This window comes from Bombus pyrosoma, linkage group LG10 (genome assembly GCF_014825855.1).
Source record: "Bombus pyrosoma isolate SC7728 linkage group LG10, ASM1482585v1, whole genome shotgun sequence".
Classification (NCBI taxonomy): Eukaryota; Metazoa; Arthropoda; class Insecta; order Hymenoptera; family Apidae; genus Bombus; species Bombus pyrosoma.
In genome coordinates this window covers 2,128,192-2,145,506 of record NC_057779.1, presented here as the reverse complement: position 1 = coordinate 2,145,506, position 17,315 = coordinate 2,128,192, and the positions used below count along the sequence as shown (strand labels likewise).

Here is a 17,315-nt window from a genome sequence, read left to right as displayed (position 1 = left end):
GCGCGGCTTGGTCGCGTCATCGACTACTGCAAACGCTGACGATTGCTGACTGACGATCAGGAGACGGGGTCGTGATCAATGTGCATGGAACATAAAATGGTTCTCCTTGGTATCGTAACAACTCTCTGCCTTTAATCAAGACGGATAGGCGCATGACTGGTGTGTATAATCAAGCACTCTTTTGATTAGTCTTTACAGATTCGTACTTAGATGTACACAGTATCACGACAAAACATCGATGTTGTCATAAACGATGCATGTTACATACAGGAATTCGACATATCTTATTAACGACGTAGTACAGTGACACAAAGTATGCTTTAATGGATGCTTGCATGGGGTTGTAATTGTTCTATCATGTAGAATATCCGTGTGACGAGAGCATTAACCGACGTCGTGTGCGCTTCACGCAATTTGTCCCCAGATTTCGATCGATTAAAATGGCAAGCGAAGCTGAAGATCCCTCGAATTTCGTTCTTCGCTGATCAGTCGCCCGTACGTTTGATAATGAGCGTGGTTTGTCGACGAAATCGGATTTGAACAAAGTCATCTTCTGGTAGCGCGGCTTTTTGTCAATCGAGCAAAGTTTTCGAGCATTCCGATTGTTGTTCCGTTCGAAAAGCATTTGCAGAGATGAATGTTCGAGTATTGAATCGCTCAGCGACTGATTGAGTGTGAAGATAGCTATAGTCATTATAGAGTTGGGTTTTTTATCACTATAAGAAATTGTCTACTGACAGCGGGCGATCATCCAAATCTCCATCGAACATTGAACTCTTCTTTTTTCTTTACAAAAATGCGTGTTCTAGATTATAATGGAAAATAAACTATAACTAATAATAAAGGCCAAGAATGGTGGAAGGTGGTTAAAATCGAGAAGTCTCGAGGAAGCATACACAGGAATGATACACAGGGAAAAGGGAAGAATCGGTTAAAAGCATGCAGCGATTCAAAGCACGACGAAGCGAGTAAAAAAGAAAGGAATATAACTGTTACAAGACAGAGCATGCTGAACGTACAATGAAACGATTCCTATAGATATAGTACAGCCTAACGTGTATATGATCGTGATGGAACGTAGTAGCAAAGGCACGATTCTCTCTTATCATGAACCGACGTATATCTAAGATCGCTACAATCCTCTCGTTCGACTAATGCCAACGATTCTCTCAAATAAATATAAACAAACTTAAAAAAAAAAAAGAAAAAATAAATTGGAACAATTACGTCGAGGATCGTAGCAGCGTGTCAACCTATGTGCCTATTTATGGAAACGATCCTCAAGTCTCGATCGATCATCCTCCAAAGCCTCGATTTTTATTCATAATTTTTCTTCGTCATGATCTAAAAAATAAATAATTGCACGATTGCATCGAGAGAACGGCGGATGAATCGACGAAAATTGGGATTCCTGTCGGGCACGTTAATGGACACCTAATCCTACCACGATTCTCGATTACATCTCGGTTGTTATATCCCTGTTCCTACGTACGGTAGGAACCAATTATCAACCCTACTAGGTTCATCGAGGATCGTAGCAGGACAATCGAATGACGATCGTTGAACGAGCGTTATGGGATGGTCACTGGCGAACAAATTTCCCTAACTAATTGCAATATTGACTCTTCGTATACGTCTTAGAGGTTAAATTAAATCTCGACGATTACAATCGAAACACGATAAACGATCTGTGACCTCAACACGACCTAAAGAACGATCTCTGGAATAAATAAAAACGTTCAGTTTTTTCAAAAGAAAAAGATTCCAGCTACCGTTCCGTACTTTCTTCCGTCGCCTAAGCGAAAACGATGATAGATTTGATAATGAATATCGTAATAATTGTAATAATAACGCTTGTTAACGATCGAAGATCGCGGTTTCTGTGGTAGAACGCTAAGGCGTAGAGCTGGAACCGGTGGTCGCGGATGGTATGACCGTTGGTGCTGGACCGGAAGGGGGCATCGTCGGTGGAGCGTACGGACTTCCGCAGAGTTGGTCCGCGATCCTTCCACCTTCGCGAAGTCCGCTCAAAAAAGCACCGTGCACGGTAGCCGGGTAATTTCGTATGGTATGCTCGCCTGAAAGCACAAATCGGTTCGCCACCGTGTTAAAGAATCAACGGGAATTGAATGCCACGGCTGTAGCTGGCTGGGCGAGAGGGATCTTTTTCGACTTTTCTTTCTCTGGGCTTTGAAGATGATAACCGTGGTAGATTTAGGGCACCGATAGCTCGAGGATACGAGAATGGAAATTGTAATTTTCGGGGATTTGTCGATGGATACGCGATTTTGGAGAAGAGAAAAGTGTTGGTGCGAGATTTAGCTTGGTTTAAATCGTAGGTTTCGGTGCTACTAGGGAACACACGCAGAATTAAAGCAATGTTATTAATGATATTTATATAGAAAACAATCAAACTCATAAACTGTATTATTAACAGATGTATTTATTGACTATGCTTTGTATATCGTAAAAACTGTCATGGAATTCTATAAGCTACAGCTCGGAATTTCTTTAATATCATTGGAGAGTAACTTATTATACAAGGAGATATAGATGCTTCGAATTTTAAAAAGTATGAAAAATAAAAAGCATCTTGCTTATCTCGAGATAAACGAATACCCTGTACAAAACTTTCTTGTCGAAAATAACTTCTTAAACCTATCACGAAACCATTAAATCTCCTTTGAAAAGACTATTCAAGGTAAAAGCCATGCAGAGAAAAGCACAACCCAGCCGCCTCAAAAAGATACGATTCACATCGCGGACACGGGAATTGCGCACTCTGTATCAGCCGGCAGACGCCGAAGTCCACTTCATTCGCTTCTCAAAAAGAGAAAAAAAGGAGAGAGGAGAGCAGGGAACGGGGGTGGAGTAACCGGTGGAAATATCGCGGAGGCTAAATATTTACCTGCGAAAAAGACCCTTGGTTGCGGTGGTGGGGCACCAGGGGTGGCAGGGGGTGCGACGGGCGCTGCCAGAAGATCATAATCGCTGCCGGAACTGCCGACCGCGACGAAGCTGTACGAACCTCTCGCCCACGGATCTGCCCGCCATCTCGTCACCACGCTTTCGCGAGGCTGTGGAACCACCTGGTTTCCAAAAATACCCTGAAAGCACAGCAGTACGTATTTTAAGCAGCAGGTTGAATTTTTTAAACAAAATGAATCAGAAAACGAATATTCTAGGTACGGTGAAACTTTCATATCCGCGGGGTAAGTTACGAAATTCACCGCGAATAGTAACGGATATTACAGTATTACGATGAATTTCACGTATTTTTATGATGAAATCTAAAACAGCTACCAGTAGAAAAGAACAATGAAAATATAACAAAGATTATATGACAACCATACAATACCTACGCGATATCATACTATTATTAGTCACTGTTCATCATTATTTGACACTCAAATAAATTTGGCATCAAAATATTGAGAACTGATGGAAATTGGGAACTATCCTTGTTGGCGTTCAATTTTCTAATTTAATTCACGCAGATACGATGGTTTTAATGTAAAATAATTATTTAAAGAAATTTACCTTCAAGACGGCGATGCAGCGGCCAACGATAACGTCATCGCTGACGTTCTCCATCACGCAGGCAGCCTCGCCAGCGACCAAAGCCAACAATACCGGTGCTTTGTAAAGGTTCCAGAAGAGGAAGAGCTCACCACGTGACGCGGTCGTGCTGCCCACGTGGCCAAATAAATTGGCGGTCGGGTCCCAGAAGATCCGTTCGAAGCACAGCACCACCTGACATGACGAATTCCCAGGAATTACTTCCTTGTTATGGCGGCACTTGCAGACTTGTCCACCGATTATTCTCGACTAAGGCACCGGTTTAACCCTCGTAGAGTCGTTTAGTCGACGAGTTTTAGGTGAACCAAAGTTTGAACGTATAAGGATGGAAGCAAGATAAAGTTAGATATATTTGAAAGGACGAGTTGATTTGAAATAACTTGCGAAGCTGCAGTTTTATGTGGTAAGTGGTTGAATTTTCAATTACACCGAATACGTGTAATTTATATCTGACAATGTGAAAGGAGATCGCAGTAGATGTTCGCAAGCTTGCTTGGAGAAAATATTATGTATCCGTTGGTTCTGGTAAATCCTTCGGTTTAAGGGTTGCTCACGTAAACGTTTACCACCGGTGCTTTGTTCCATAGATCATTCTCTTTAGGGATTATTCGCCGTCGTTTAAGAGAATTACAAAATTCTCGGGGAATATAACTATAGAATCTTTTGTAAAGCTTCCTAAATTCCAGTTTAAGCTACTTTGTATCAAAATCTCTTCGATACACATGTTGCATCCGTCCAGGATCTCTTCAACCATATACATAAAACACTTTCACTACTCAGTCACGCTGCACTTTTCGGGTCTCAATTAGGCAACACACATGCTTGCCGCGTGTAATTCAATCTTTACATCATGCTATGTATCCATGCATCCATTCTGTATCATTCGTAATCCTATCCTTCAAATCGCTCATCCTAATCCTCATATACAGCTTCGGAATCATCCCAGAAACATCACCGATCCGAAAGCTCCCCTCGGCCAATTTCCCTCTCGAAATAAAATCGCATCGGCCTGCAATCGGCGAGCTCCTTGAACCACGAGAAGCTCCACTCTCCCACGGCGTAACATCGATTCGTAAATTACCCTCGGAATTGCAGAGAATTTATTCGAGTGGACGAGCTATCGGTCGAGAGATCCGGACAGCCGTGGCCCGTTTGGCCGTGCGATGAGCCTTTAATTTCGGGAGAGGGCCGGGGTCCCGGATCGAAGCGGTCGTAAACCGACTCTGGGAGGCCGTAAAAGGAACGTGTCCCGGCGTAAGAAGCGACACGAGCCACGTCACCGTTGCTCTCGCGACGAAAGAGACCGCCGGATCACAATATATCTCATTCCGGGCCGGTCGACAAGTTCGATCGTCGTTTTCGCCGGCCGTATAAATCAGACGGAGGAGAGACGCGAGCCAAAGACCGCTTACCTTATTTAAATTGCCGAAGCCGAGCCTCTGAATAGCCTGGGACTTCCAGTCCGGAAGCGGCGGGTTGAAGGCGACCGCGGACGGCGGGGCGGAAGCCTTCAGAACACCAAGAGGCAGCGTGACTAGCACCGCGTCCGCCTTGTACACCGTGTGATTTGTGTGGGGGCTACGAGAGGGTGCGGCCCATACCTCCACCCCGTTCACTCCGTATCGGACCGCCCTGGCCGCTGTATTCAACCGGATGTCCAGGCCCTCCGACAGAGCAACAGGTACGCACGAGTAGCCATTGCGAACTGAAAAATTGCGAATATAGATTTGTCAGAAAAGTATGTGCGGTAATTATACGAGAGAAAGAGAGAGAGACAGACAGACTGACCGACTGACAGAGAGAGAAGAGAGAGAGAGAGAGAGAAGGAGAGTTGTATATGGTAGTTGGTTACGAGGATGGTTGACAAATGAGAAGGTAATTGAGGTTCGATGTGGTTGAGATTTGTGAGCGGGGGAGACTCGGAGGTGGGGTAATGTTCGGAGGACTTGTGATTGGGGTGATAATAGAGGGGCATGATAGAGGGTAACGTGTTTCCTCGTTTCTGGGTTGTTAGTTACTGTGTGCGGGTTGTGTCGTTGTAATATGTACACATGTATGATCGCGTTAGATCGTAATTGGTACCAAACGATACATCAAAATAGGATGAAGTGTCCAAATCTCTGTTATGCAACCTGTGAATAAATTGAAAAAGATCTCAAATTTTTGGAATATCAAGGTGTCCTGTTTTAATATACGAGCGTGTATAATATCATCGTATAAAATCGTAATACTAAAACATACGTAAAGAATGTTAATCTCATATCATAAGATACTTCGAATTCTTTTTTCTTTGACGCATGAAGGAAAAAACATAAGGAGATTTTTTCTGAATATGCAACAGCTCGAACATGTTCGACTCGTGGTATTCCTCTAAGAAAGATGGTATTTATATATCGTAGACGAGAACGAATTCTAACCAATTACGAAATCTTCCAATTACTTTGAACGATGCAGCCCACCTGAAACTACGGATTCTGCATAACCTCGGAACCGAATTTCGATACACGAAATCTCGAAGCTCGCAATTATCGGAACGGATTACAAAACGAGCGAGCAGATAGCGTGTACTTTTCGGTCCGTGTTTCGAATTCGCGTGGTTCGCGCAAAGGTGGGCCGCGCGAGCGAGGTTGAAATTCCGCGGGCCGATGTCACCGGATACGATAAAGGCTCCATTACCAGTTAATTGGATATTTCGCATTAGCGCGGCCAAATCAGGACACCTGACGCGGTCCTAAATTCTCGTAAGCACATTCGAACCCCGTAACATCCGCTGCGCATGTACTAATAATGATACACAGGCGTCTCCACTTAGGGAGGTTAATTATGTTGATGGCCAGCAGCGTGCTAACAAGCGCCTCTCTCTGCTCTATCGGCAGATACCATCCCGGAGAAATTTAAATTTACGCGACACCCGATATACCCCTATAATAGTATCAAACAATCGTTTCTCAATTATTATTGGTCCGCGATAATTTAACACTCGAATCACTTCTTCGTTTCCATAATTCCATTTGTACAGAACATTCGGAAAAATTGGGCTGAGACTTCTAAAGCACGAAGCATGAAATACGCATTGACATATCTTGCAACCTCGAAACTAATGATATTTTGGCTCACGTCTATTAAAGCTACTGCCAAATATTACTATCTATCTTTATAGATTTATCTTTATAGAATTTCCTTGGCACTTACGCTTATTCAAGTCACTTTCTTCCAATAAATTTAGGAAAGTGTTTCTTTAAGTAGTTCGATGCTAATCACGTATAATAAAATTGAGTAATTTGCTAAAGATACAGTCGATCAGATTGGCTGATATCTTTCTGAGGTCTAAACTCAATTTTTTGAAACATCCTATACGCGTGTATAAAAACTGTACATTTTTTTCGAGATAAAGTCGGTGAGAAGAATTTTCCACTATTCCGTTTCTTGTTGTTCCCGTTCGTGTGGATGTGACCGGACCTGATCCCATCGAAAAATTTATCGTCGCGTCGAACGACAGTCGCCTCGTCGTTTCGTTAATTCGACCGATTTAAATTCGACGTCGTCCCATTCACGGTGCCGTTTCTCCGTGGTCTCCTGGTTCTGCGGGGAAGGTAACAGAGCCAGGACGAATCGAATTGGAAAAGAACGCGTCGCGCGGCCACGCGGTCCATGCCGATATCCGGTTGCGCGCGATTATTTGCGACGACGAAAACGCTCGTACGGTTGGATTCGTTATTACTTTAATTGGAATCCATTTGACTGGCGGCTACACCGGTGCCACGGGTAGACACCCGCTCGTGTCTGGCGTCGATTACAGAAACCCTTTCTAATAAGCGAGGGAATATTCAACAGCCAGCGAAGGGAACGCGGTCCGGTGCTACCAAAATTATGGTAAGTCGATCTCGACTCTCTCTTTCTCTTTCTCCATGCTGCCATCCTCATCCTGTTTCCTTTCGTTTCCCTTGTTTCGTTCTCTCTGTCTCCCGTTGGAATTGGAAATTAATTCCTTGCAATGAGGCAGCCGGTTCCGAGTCGATGAAAATTATCCGTGGAGAACGAACTTGATCCGGTTTCGGTTCTCTTCGTTTCCATTTATATCCTCCTCCTTTTTTCCTCATTTCGGAACTTTCCATTCGTTTGTTCGCAGTTATTCCCGCACTGGCAATATTTTTACTTTGAAGAAATTTAATTAATTCCTGGTTGTAGATATTTTTATAAGTGGATGAAATTATTGCTCTTTATTGGAACGTTTTCACGGCTACGATTAATCCTGCGCAACCAAAGCAGCAGTCGATATTTTATCTCGATGAGCTTAAGTTTAATAGATTACTTTCAAAGTTCGTTCATTATTTGACGATGAATTTTTATATCCTCGTGATCAGAGGAATATGTTTTATGCAGTAGCTTTCTAACATTTAGCGTAACATGCATGTTCCATACCAAATGTTTGCTTTGTAAAATAATTCTACGTTTATGAAAGATTTTAATCCTGATTAATCATTCATTGTATTGCATCATATACGTAGCGTATTGTGCTTACATTACCTCCTAGCGATCATGAAAATCTGTTATGTTATATTTGTTACAAACTTCTAATGTACCCAATTATAAAATTTCATGTTCGTAATCCAGGCATTAAAAGTACTAAGCAATGAAAAAAGTATGGATGAAACAAAATGTATTGGGTACATTTTTCACGTTTAAATTTCAGAATGGTATGTAAAACGATTATTTTATTGGATCACTTTAGAAGATATTAGCAATTGGTAGAAGCCATTAATTAACAATGAACAGAGCCCGGTGTATTATTTACGTGCGCATATCTGGCTTCTGGGATGGCTCGATTTCCACGGCTTTCCTAAAATAACATCGAGCCGGGAAACGCATGTACCTCCATTATTGTTTGCTACTGTAACTCCGAATGCTCGTTCGGATGTTTACTTTCGGGCGGAACAAGCGTTTTGCTCGCCAGTAACGCAGACCGCACGCTGTCTTCCATCAGAGAATCATCTCTGAAAAATCTGGCAAACAAAAAACAAACCGGAAGCCCATTCAATCCGGTCCCATTGCCGTTTTTCCGGCTTTCGTTCGTGAACAAACCCGCTGAATTTTTCAGCAGGCCGTGGACCAACTCCATTCTCGGCGAATGAAAAATTTGTACGCTGCATTTCCGTTCGCCTGGAACGTCTGCTCGCAACCGAGCTTTCGATTCGCTTGAAAGACACGCTTCCACCATTGATACAGTTAGAAGAAAAAGCCCTTTAACTCCGATTTAACCCAGACCCGAGGAAACAGCATTCGATAAAGGCAGATAGATGAAGTGTTAAATATTCAGTTCAATTATTTAGTGGATATTCGATGCGTTTACACAATTTAATAATTTTGCCAATATAACTGGAGACGCGGAACCCTGCATTGTTAAACACCAGAATAATGAAATCAGAATTTCAAAATAATTTCGATATTATCCTCCCTTTTATCGAAACTTTGATGGTTTGTTGTAATCTCTCTGATGGGATAGTTAAAGAGCGCTGGGCTTTGATAACAATAAGAAAGTTTCAAAAGAGAGGAAAAACTGCTACTAAATTAATTATTCTTTCAAGTAAGAAAGATTCGCCGTTAAAGCGGCAATGTTCCGGCGAACGGGGTCCTCCAACGCAAGAGGACCGCGGTTCCACCGGAACCATGCCGGTGTCGGTGAACGCAAATATTTAACGAAGAATTTATCAGCATGTCGGTGGCCGTAGTGACGTGACGCGGAACGATCCGTGAAGGGAGAAAAGGCCGCTTCTCCTCTCGTTGTATCTTCGCCGCATCGAAGACGGTCCGCACTCTCGTGCTACTCCGTGCTACCCTCTCCCGTCTTGTCTTCCGTTTGATCTTTGCTCGCAGTATTTTTTGACGGCGAGTCGAACAATTTGTATGCCGCGCTGCTTTTCAATTTACATTTAAATTGGTTGCTTATGGCGTTCTGTCGTCTCGACAGGAGTCGAAGTGCAGCCGGGAGCGTAACAGCGAGGGACGCGCCTCGAGAACAGAGTGAAACGAGGACGAAACGCGTGTACCGTGTAACCAGGATAGAGATGGACGAACGAGGAGAGGGGAAAACAGGTGGAGAGAAGGGACGCGTAGCGTCGTCCTGGTCGAACAGTCAAATACTGAAACGGCCTCGAGAGAAACAGAGACTGGCAGAACTGTGCGGCGCGGCGCGCGAGTTCATCGCACTGGAGCAAAGCCGTGTGCCGCGTGTTTTTGCGCGCCACGTGAACGCACGCAGTTCGGGAACAGGGCATATGAAATCGGGAAGAGGGTAGCTGTGGTTAGGAAACGTGCCCGTACACACGTCACCCAGCAGTACGTTGCTCGAGTACCGATCTAGCGAATTTGAATCTCGTCGATTTGAATCGAAATCGAGCGTGCCGCGGTTCCGAGCTGCTTCCACTAAGTAGATTTACGAAAACTCTTCGTGAATAGGAGAAAAGGAATGCGACAGATGCGCGGTAAAAAGAGCGGTTTCCTCTCTTCTTCGCCGATGATATAAATATTACTGATTCTTTCTTTGTGTTGTAATTTCTATGACGTTTTATCAATTGTGACAAATGACAGAGAAATTTAGAACGTTTGTTGGGCTCTGTAAGAAAATTTACTTACTCGCAATTGTTAATAATAGAAACATAATATTTTCACGCAACAAAACAACATAATAATATTTTCTAATCTATTTGTAAAAACGACACAGCGTAATAGTGTTAGAACCAGTTTCCCTACAAATAAGTAGATTTATCGTTTAATTACGTAGAATATTTTGAAGCACCAAACAAACGATACGCGAATTACACCCCCGAAGGATCAAAGAAACGATCTAAAAGAACAGCAAAAAGACAAGTATGTTAATGAAATGAAAACGAACAGACCTTGCCATAAAAACTCCGTAACTTATCCCGTGGAATTTAACAAATTAAACGCCCAATAGGCGTTCCCGAAAAAATCCAGCATTCTAGCCGGCGAGTCGTGGACGATAGAAATACAGAGGGTTGCTTTCCTTGCGCAGCCATTCGTTGCGTCAACATTTGGCATAGCGAGTCTCGAAGCACACACGCGATAGAGAGAAAGTCTCATTTGCCTCGTCGGGTAAACATTGATTTTCGGAAATCGCCAGAATCGCGGCCGTGTGAGTCTTCCAGGTGAACTTCAACCCTTCAGCCCTTGCGGCCTGGGTCTTCGCCGAACTCCGTTTCGACGCGAGCAAATATTTAATAAATAAATAGTCCCGACAAGTAAGGCTACCACGGATGCGTGCGACCGACGCGGGAAGAAGCTGATTGACCTTTGACGACGCGACTTTGCCAGACTCGATCGTCCAACGAATCGTTTGCGCCATATCGATCGTGGTCCGTTTGATGGAGATTAGGCGAAGTCTCTGAGGATCTTTGAAGTAGGGAGGTTAGCTTTTAGGGAGGTTAGATTTTGGTTGGCTTCTTTAAGCCATCAACTTGCTTCGAGCGATTCTGGCAAACTCATAGTTTGCTGTCATTTTCATTATGTAGAATATTATCGTGAAAAATTATAAAAAAAATTATTTCTCAAATATTTTGGGCTCTTCTACTTTATTTATCAATTAGTAATATTGGAGAATCGTAGAATATTGTAACCGTAGATTGCAAAATTTCCTTTTGCGATCTAACGTGGATTAAAAATAATCAAACGAGCTTTTCGATTCAATATTTAAATTGTATTTAACGGAAGAGCAAGATAGATATAGGTTTTTCATATTCGAAAATGCAGAAGTATATTACTACGAATTTATTTCGTGTTGATTTTTATTCGTTTACTCAAATTATTGGAAAGTGTAGCAGCCACGTCGATTGGTAAAATTTACTTAGAAAATGTTCAACAGAATTTATTAAAACCAAAATTAAATATTATCTAACTCGTAACGTGTAACTTGGAGAATTTCGCGAACGATATTAGTTCAATCGTGCCAGAATACATCGAAAATATATCGTAAATATAACGTTACGTGATACATTTCCAACACTTTCTCGAAGCAACATCTTCGAATCTCTGAATCTCTGCTGAATCCGACGCTATTATTAGCGAGCCGCTTCTGAAAGGGTATGTACCCTGATCTATGGCCATTTGTTAGGAACTCGCCGTCGCAAAAACAGACCTATTGAAACAAAACGGAAAATGGGGAAAGCTCGCAGCCGTAAGGGTGCACGTGAATTGCAACAGCCTGTCGTTCCATTGTCGGAAGATTAAATATTCCCGTGTTTGCCACGCGACACAGAGAGTTGCTCGTGAATACCGGTGGAAATTAGTATACACGGGCGTGGCAGGGCGTCGCGCAATTCCGCCAGGAGCTGCTCGTTACGCTGGCGTAGCGTGGTTAACAAGGACGGCTACGTTCTCGAACCACCTGGCAATCGAAAATGAACTCCGATTCGCTTAACGCTCGTGCAAACAAACACCGCCTTATTTCCCGGCAACGCGGTTCGGATTAAACGGCACAGCGCTTTGTGTTGACGGATAAACAGAGGAAATGGGGATAAATTAACGATTAGCAATGCTATCAGTCGAAGTGAGAAAATAATAGAACAGGAGAGAATAATTTTCGTGAATTGAAACTACGGGGATAACATGCATCCCGTGTTGTATTGCAATTGAAATAACTAGCACGATGTTTGGACTAGGACCAGTTTTTCAGGGCCATTTCGAAATCATTAAAGATCGTTTAAGTTTTATCGAAGGTCGTTCAAAAGCTGTGACAAGGTCGTTGCAAGGTCGCCAGTGTCATTCACGGCAACTCATCCGTGATATCGAGTGTTTCAGAAAACACGAACGTTTCATGTTATAATTGAGATCATTAAACGTTCAAGTTTTTATTGATATACTCAAACGTCGTACAAACACGCGCGTTTTCTCGATATCGCGTTCAATGTGTTGAGTTACGTAAAATAAACACCTCTACGTAATTTTCGTAAAAATATATAATACGACAAACAGCTTTTAATTCAAGTATCGATCCAGTTTTATATATATATATATATATATATATATATATATCTTCAAAGGGAGAAAAAAGTCGTGAAAACCATCTCGATGGTCCAATATCAAGACTACAATAAAAGAGAAGCCACGTTATAGCGTTCGCCGGAAATGAAACGTTCTAGCGAAGGACGTAAGGGCAAAGGGGTAAACGGCGAGATTGTAAAACGTCCGAAGAGACGATTCGAGGATCGTGGAAGGGAGCGAGAAAGTGTCTTACGAAGACAAAAGAGAATCACAGGTTCTCTCCTCTACCCCAGTTGGAAATGAATCGCGTTGCACGAGGATGGCCGGCTCGCGAAAAATAAACGTTATCTCCGGCGTCGTTTCGGCGTTCTCGTTTTCTGGCGTGCCGGTTATCTCCGCTTGTCCCGGTCGCATCGGTGAATTTAGCATCGGCAGCGTTCCGTATAATTTGTTCAGATTGCGATAAAGTTAATTGGAGGCTGGCACGGAATTTATGATCGGCCTGGCCCCGAACACCGGCGACCGTCCGCGACCGCCGGAATGCGAGATTCCTAGATCGCGCTAGTAAGTAACGCTCCGCGGAGAAAAGATCGATATCGTACCGGCGATTTATTACGATTGTCACACATTCTGTGCAAATGAGCTTGTACCCGATGCGCTTTACCGCCAGCCTTCGCAAGAATCAGGGAAATTCTTCGCCTAGGGGAGTCGATTTTTTTTCTTAAGAAAGATTAATAAACCGTGGATAGGAATCGCGCGAGGAACTTTGTGCAGCTCCTGCGTGTGTTTGATGGCGGTAATTAATGGTAATAATTACGAATGGTGAGATTCGTTTGCCTGTCATTCGAGGCACCCACGAAGCGACATCTGTGAGCGAATGGCTGAACTACGTTTTGGTGGTCGGTAAAACAGGGAGATCGATGGATCTAGCAGAGTGCGCATTACGAACTTACGCGTTTTCCACGCAATGAAGAGAATGAATGTTGATTAACTTTACATTTCTTAATAATGGAAGCTTATTGTTAGAACTAGGAAGTAGAATGTAGCTATAATTACGTGGTACGTGGTAGCTGTAATTATGGTACGTGAAAATTTAATTCAAACGAGTCGATTTAATTCAAATGTGGCACATGTTTCAGACATTCCTATCTTCAGACATTCACCTAAAACTAAAGCATGCTAATTCGACTTTAATTAACCGAACAAACAGCATTCCTATCCGAAGAAGTGCCCATTGAGCAGATTGAACAACCGAAAACTTCCCACGCGATTCCCGTACAGTACGAACGAGCGGCTCGCGAAACCGATTTAATATACAGAAAGCTAATCGAACTATCGAACGTGTTGTAGCAAGCGAGCAGCGCATGCTCCTCATTCCGGCAGTGCTCGTACCATTCCAAATTTTCCAGAAACCATAACGCTAAGCCCGTGTTGGAATCGATTTTAAATAGGAAGCGATATACACACATACATAGAGAGAGAACAAAGGTAGCCGCAAACGAGGTTGCTCGCAACTTCAATCTGCCCGCTAATAATTATAATTAAACCACGTCGAACGAACGAGCTCGTTCTTTCGATTCATTCGGTACCGCGTAGAATTAGCCGATCGTTCGTTCGATGGCGAGCAATTGCGAGTCAATTACGCGTGCAAAACCGTGAGATCAGGGCGACGGAAGAAAGCAGAGGGGGTAGAAAACTGGGAGGAAGGAAGAGGGACGTAAAAGAGGTTCAGCGAGCAGTAAGAAGATATTTGAATACGACTATATACCGCGAGTAAATCGTATCGTCCGCAAACGAGCAGCGTGCTACACAAGAAATGCATTTGCCGGATGTCGGCGGTGGGGAGCATGGGCCCCTCCCCGCGGCACCCGGGGGCACCAGGGCGCACGCCGAAAGGGGTACGGCTAGCGATGGGTATTCAAGGACCCCGAAGCTTTCCGAACAATTTTTCTCTGACGCAACGTTACTCGAATTTGGACTATTGGAATTTTGTACAACTCATGAGAAGACAGCTGCAACGATATCATGTTAAGGATATTCCTAAATTTTAATAAGAAACTTTCTTTACCTCGTACACCCATAACTGAATCAAAAGATTTAGAAAACACACAGATCAAGTACATAAACCAAAGATTTTCTTTCTAGAAAGAACTCTCGTTGCAAACATTCGAGTCCACGAACTTATTATCTCTATGCAAATGATAATAATTGTCGTAGGACTTAAAAAATACATACCTCTAAGAAAACAACATCGAGAGATCAGAGACAATTTCGTCAAATTCCAAGGTAATAGAAGACAGAACGTTGAGGCCATCGCTAGGCACGAGGTTCGTGGTCTCGCCGGTAAGGCCCACGGAAAGTCCCCGTTCTCTTGCCCGTGGTCCAGCGCAGAGCAAAGGGGCGCTATCGCGAGCGAGCTATCTCCCACCACCCGTACCAGTTGCGCCGTAATATATAGGCCGTATCTCAGGCCCGCAAATTGCCTTTTTAAACACAACAAGACAGCCGTGCCCCCTTTCAATTTACGCAGGGCCCTTTTTCGCGTGCGCACACCATTCCGTTTCCCTTTGGTCCTCCCTTCCTCTCTCCTTCCTCCTCTGCACACTCCTTCCATCAACGTTTCGTCTTTTCTCTTCTCCGCTCTATGCGATATGCTCTATCCTCACCGACCTCTGCTTCTTCTTCCCCGTTATTCCTTTTTCTGCGTACGACCGAGTTGCCTTCGACCAATCGACGATTCCTCGCTATTATATCCAACTACACGTACGCGAGATTCTTCGAAAAAGCACCGGCTGTATATTACACGGTGTAATTAGAAGCGTGGTAATCCAGCCTCGCGACAGCTCGCCTGGCTACCGTGGTGTTAGATCAATCGCTTCTCCGCACAAAGTATTGCAAAGGGCGGAGAGTAAACTTGTAAAGAGTTTCGTAAAAGTGGTTTACAACTTTTACAAGCAAGAGGGATTATAGTGACTGGTAAAGCACGTCTGCGAACACGGAGGGAAATACCACGTAATTTTTCTTCGAGTATCTTATTAAAACCGTTCCGCTGCGGTAATAACGAAATAGTTAGCGTGGCGCGACGGTTAAACGAGAATAATTGTGGAACGAACCGCGACAGTCGGGACTTCGCTTTTCTCCGCGAATTTTTCTCCATTTCAATCTTATCCCTGCGTGCGTGCCAGAGGGAACCTTGGCCGCCTCGGGCCAGGAAAACGATCGTCCTTTCGGCCGAGAAATTGCTTTCCCGTGAAACGATTATGAATCGAGCGGAGAAGAATCTCTCTCCTGAAATGGAACGTTACAAAGAAACTTGGGTATCGGGAGGATCGTGATTTTTCCGCGAGTTAATTTGCCGATGTAAGGGTCTTCGCACAAATTACGGTTCTGTGAATATTCTCGATATCGAAATATCCTTGAATCGAAAACTACATCTCGAGTTCGTTCGACGCATGATTTATCACCGCGTCATGGACACTGGAATTCGTGTCCGACCGAAAGTTTTGCAACCATTTCTCCGCTCGGCCGTGAGTCATAAACCGGGTCAGCTGCTCTAAGACACAGCAATGATAATGATAGGTGTCTCAACCTGTTTGATAATGGAAGCAGGAGAGCACGCGTTCCTTTCCGAGATACGATTCCGCGATATGCAAATCTCTTAATAATCTCGAGTTTCATCGGTTTCTGGTGCACCGAGCGCTAGAACGCGCGTTGCTCCGAGTAACCGTTAGCGAAAATTTCAGTAAACATCTAGAATAAGAAATAACTGCTTACTAACCGTGTATGCATTTCCTTTATTCGATTTAATAAAGAAACACATTTTAACTTACGTACAGCTTACGTAAGATCAACAGGAGAAGGATACTCCAGAATATTCTTTCAAGGAGTTGTTTAAATGTGGAACAAAGATAATTCCACTTTCTAAATGTTGGAAATAAAACCGTAGGAAATTAGTTAATCGATGAACGGTAGAAACAGGGAAGAAAGAGAGAAAAGGGGGGACGAGCCACAGTTTCCATAACAGGACGAGGGAAAATAAGATATTATAAAGGATTCCAGCGTGGAATTTTGCTGCAGTCTACCTACCGCCTTCAGCGGTAAATGCTACAAAGTGAAAAAAGTTGAGATAAGCGGCGAAAGAAAGATCTCGACCGGTCGAAAACGAGTAACAAAACTCGGCGGAAGACGAAGAGGGACAAAGTATGGACGGTGGAAAAATATGAAAAAAGGAGAAGAGGAAAAAAGAGGGGTGGATCGGAGGGACGGAGAGGGTTGCGGCTTTTAATCGGCGTAATAAGACGTCAAGGACACGGTCTACGCACCGGGTTACCGGAAGAAAAATTCGTTCGTCGGCCGGCAGTTAAGCGATCGCGCGCCGCTTCGCTCGACAAGATTGTCGATTTATGTTTACATACTCGTTTTACGTGAGATCTCGATAATTAGAGTGCTTACCTATACGTGCACGCAAACGGTGGTGGTTCACGAGCGTACAGCTTTCTCAAGTATATCCAACAACCTATACAATATGTATACGTGTATAAGCGTGTGAACGCATGTGGAACCACCTCGAACCGGGACGACGGCTATGGGATGATGCCATGGGAGGATTTAAAAAATGGAAGAACGCGGCGGGCTGCGGCGAACGTTTTAAACGAGGCCCGATTAATCCCTCCGGGGGGAAGAACGCGGCCTGAAATTGGCGTATAGTCTTCAGCGCGTTATCTTCGATCGTAAAGCAT

The 17,315-nt window shown here is 43.7% G+C and overlaps 1 protein-coding gene across 1 annotated transcript in view; it reads right to left on the bottom strand.

Moving 5' to 3' along the window:
* Window positions 1-110: 110 nt before the first annotated feature.
* Window positions 111-17,315, bottom strand: part of LOC122572094 (lysine-specific histone demethylase 1A) — a 100,764-nt gene continuing 83,559 nt past the window's right edge. The window contains exons 11-14 of the mRNA XM_043736681.1: window positions 4,992-5,284; window positions 3,541-3,753; window positions 2,909-3,107; window positions 111-2,078 (exon numbers count right to left, since the gene is read on the bottom strand). Coding sequence (XP_043592616.1) covers window positions 1,894-2,078; window positions 2,909-3,107; window positions 3,541-3,753; window positions 4,992-5,284 — 890 coding nt within the window. The 3' untranslated portion in view covers window positions 111-1,893. The remainder of the gene's footprint in view (window positions 2,079-2,908; window positions 3,108-3,540; window positions 3,754-4,991; window positions 5,285-17,315) is intronic.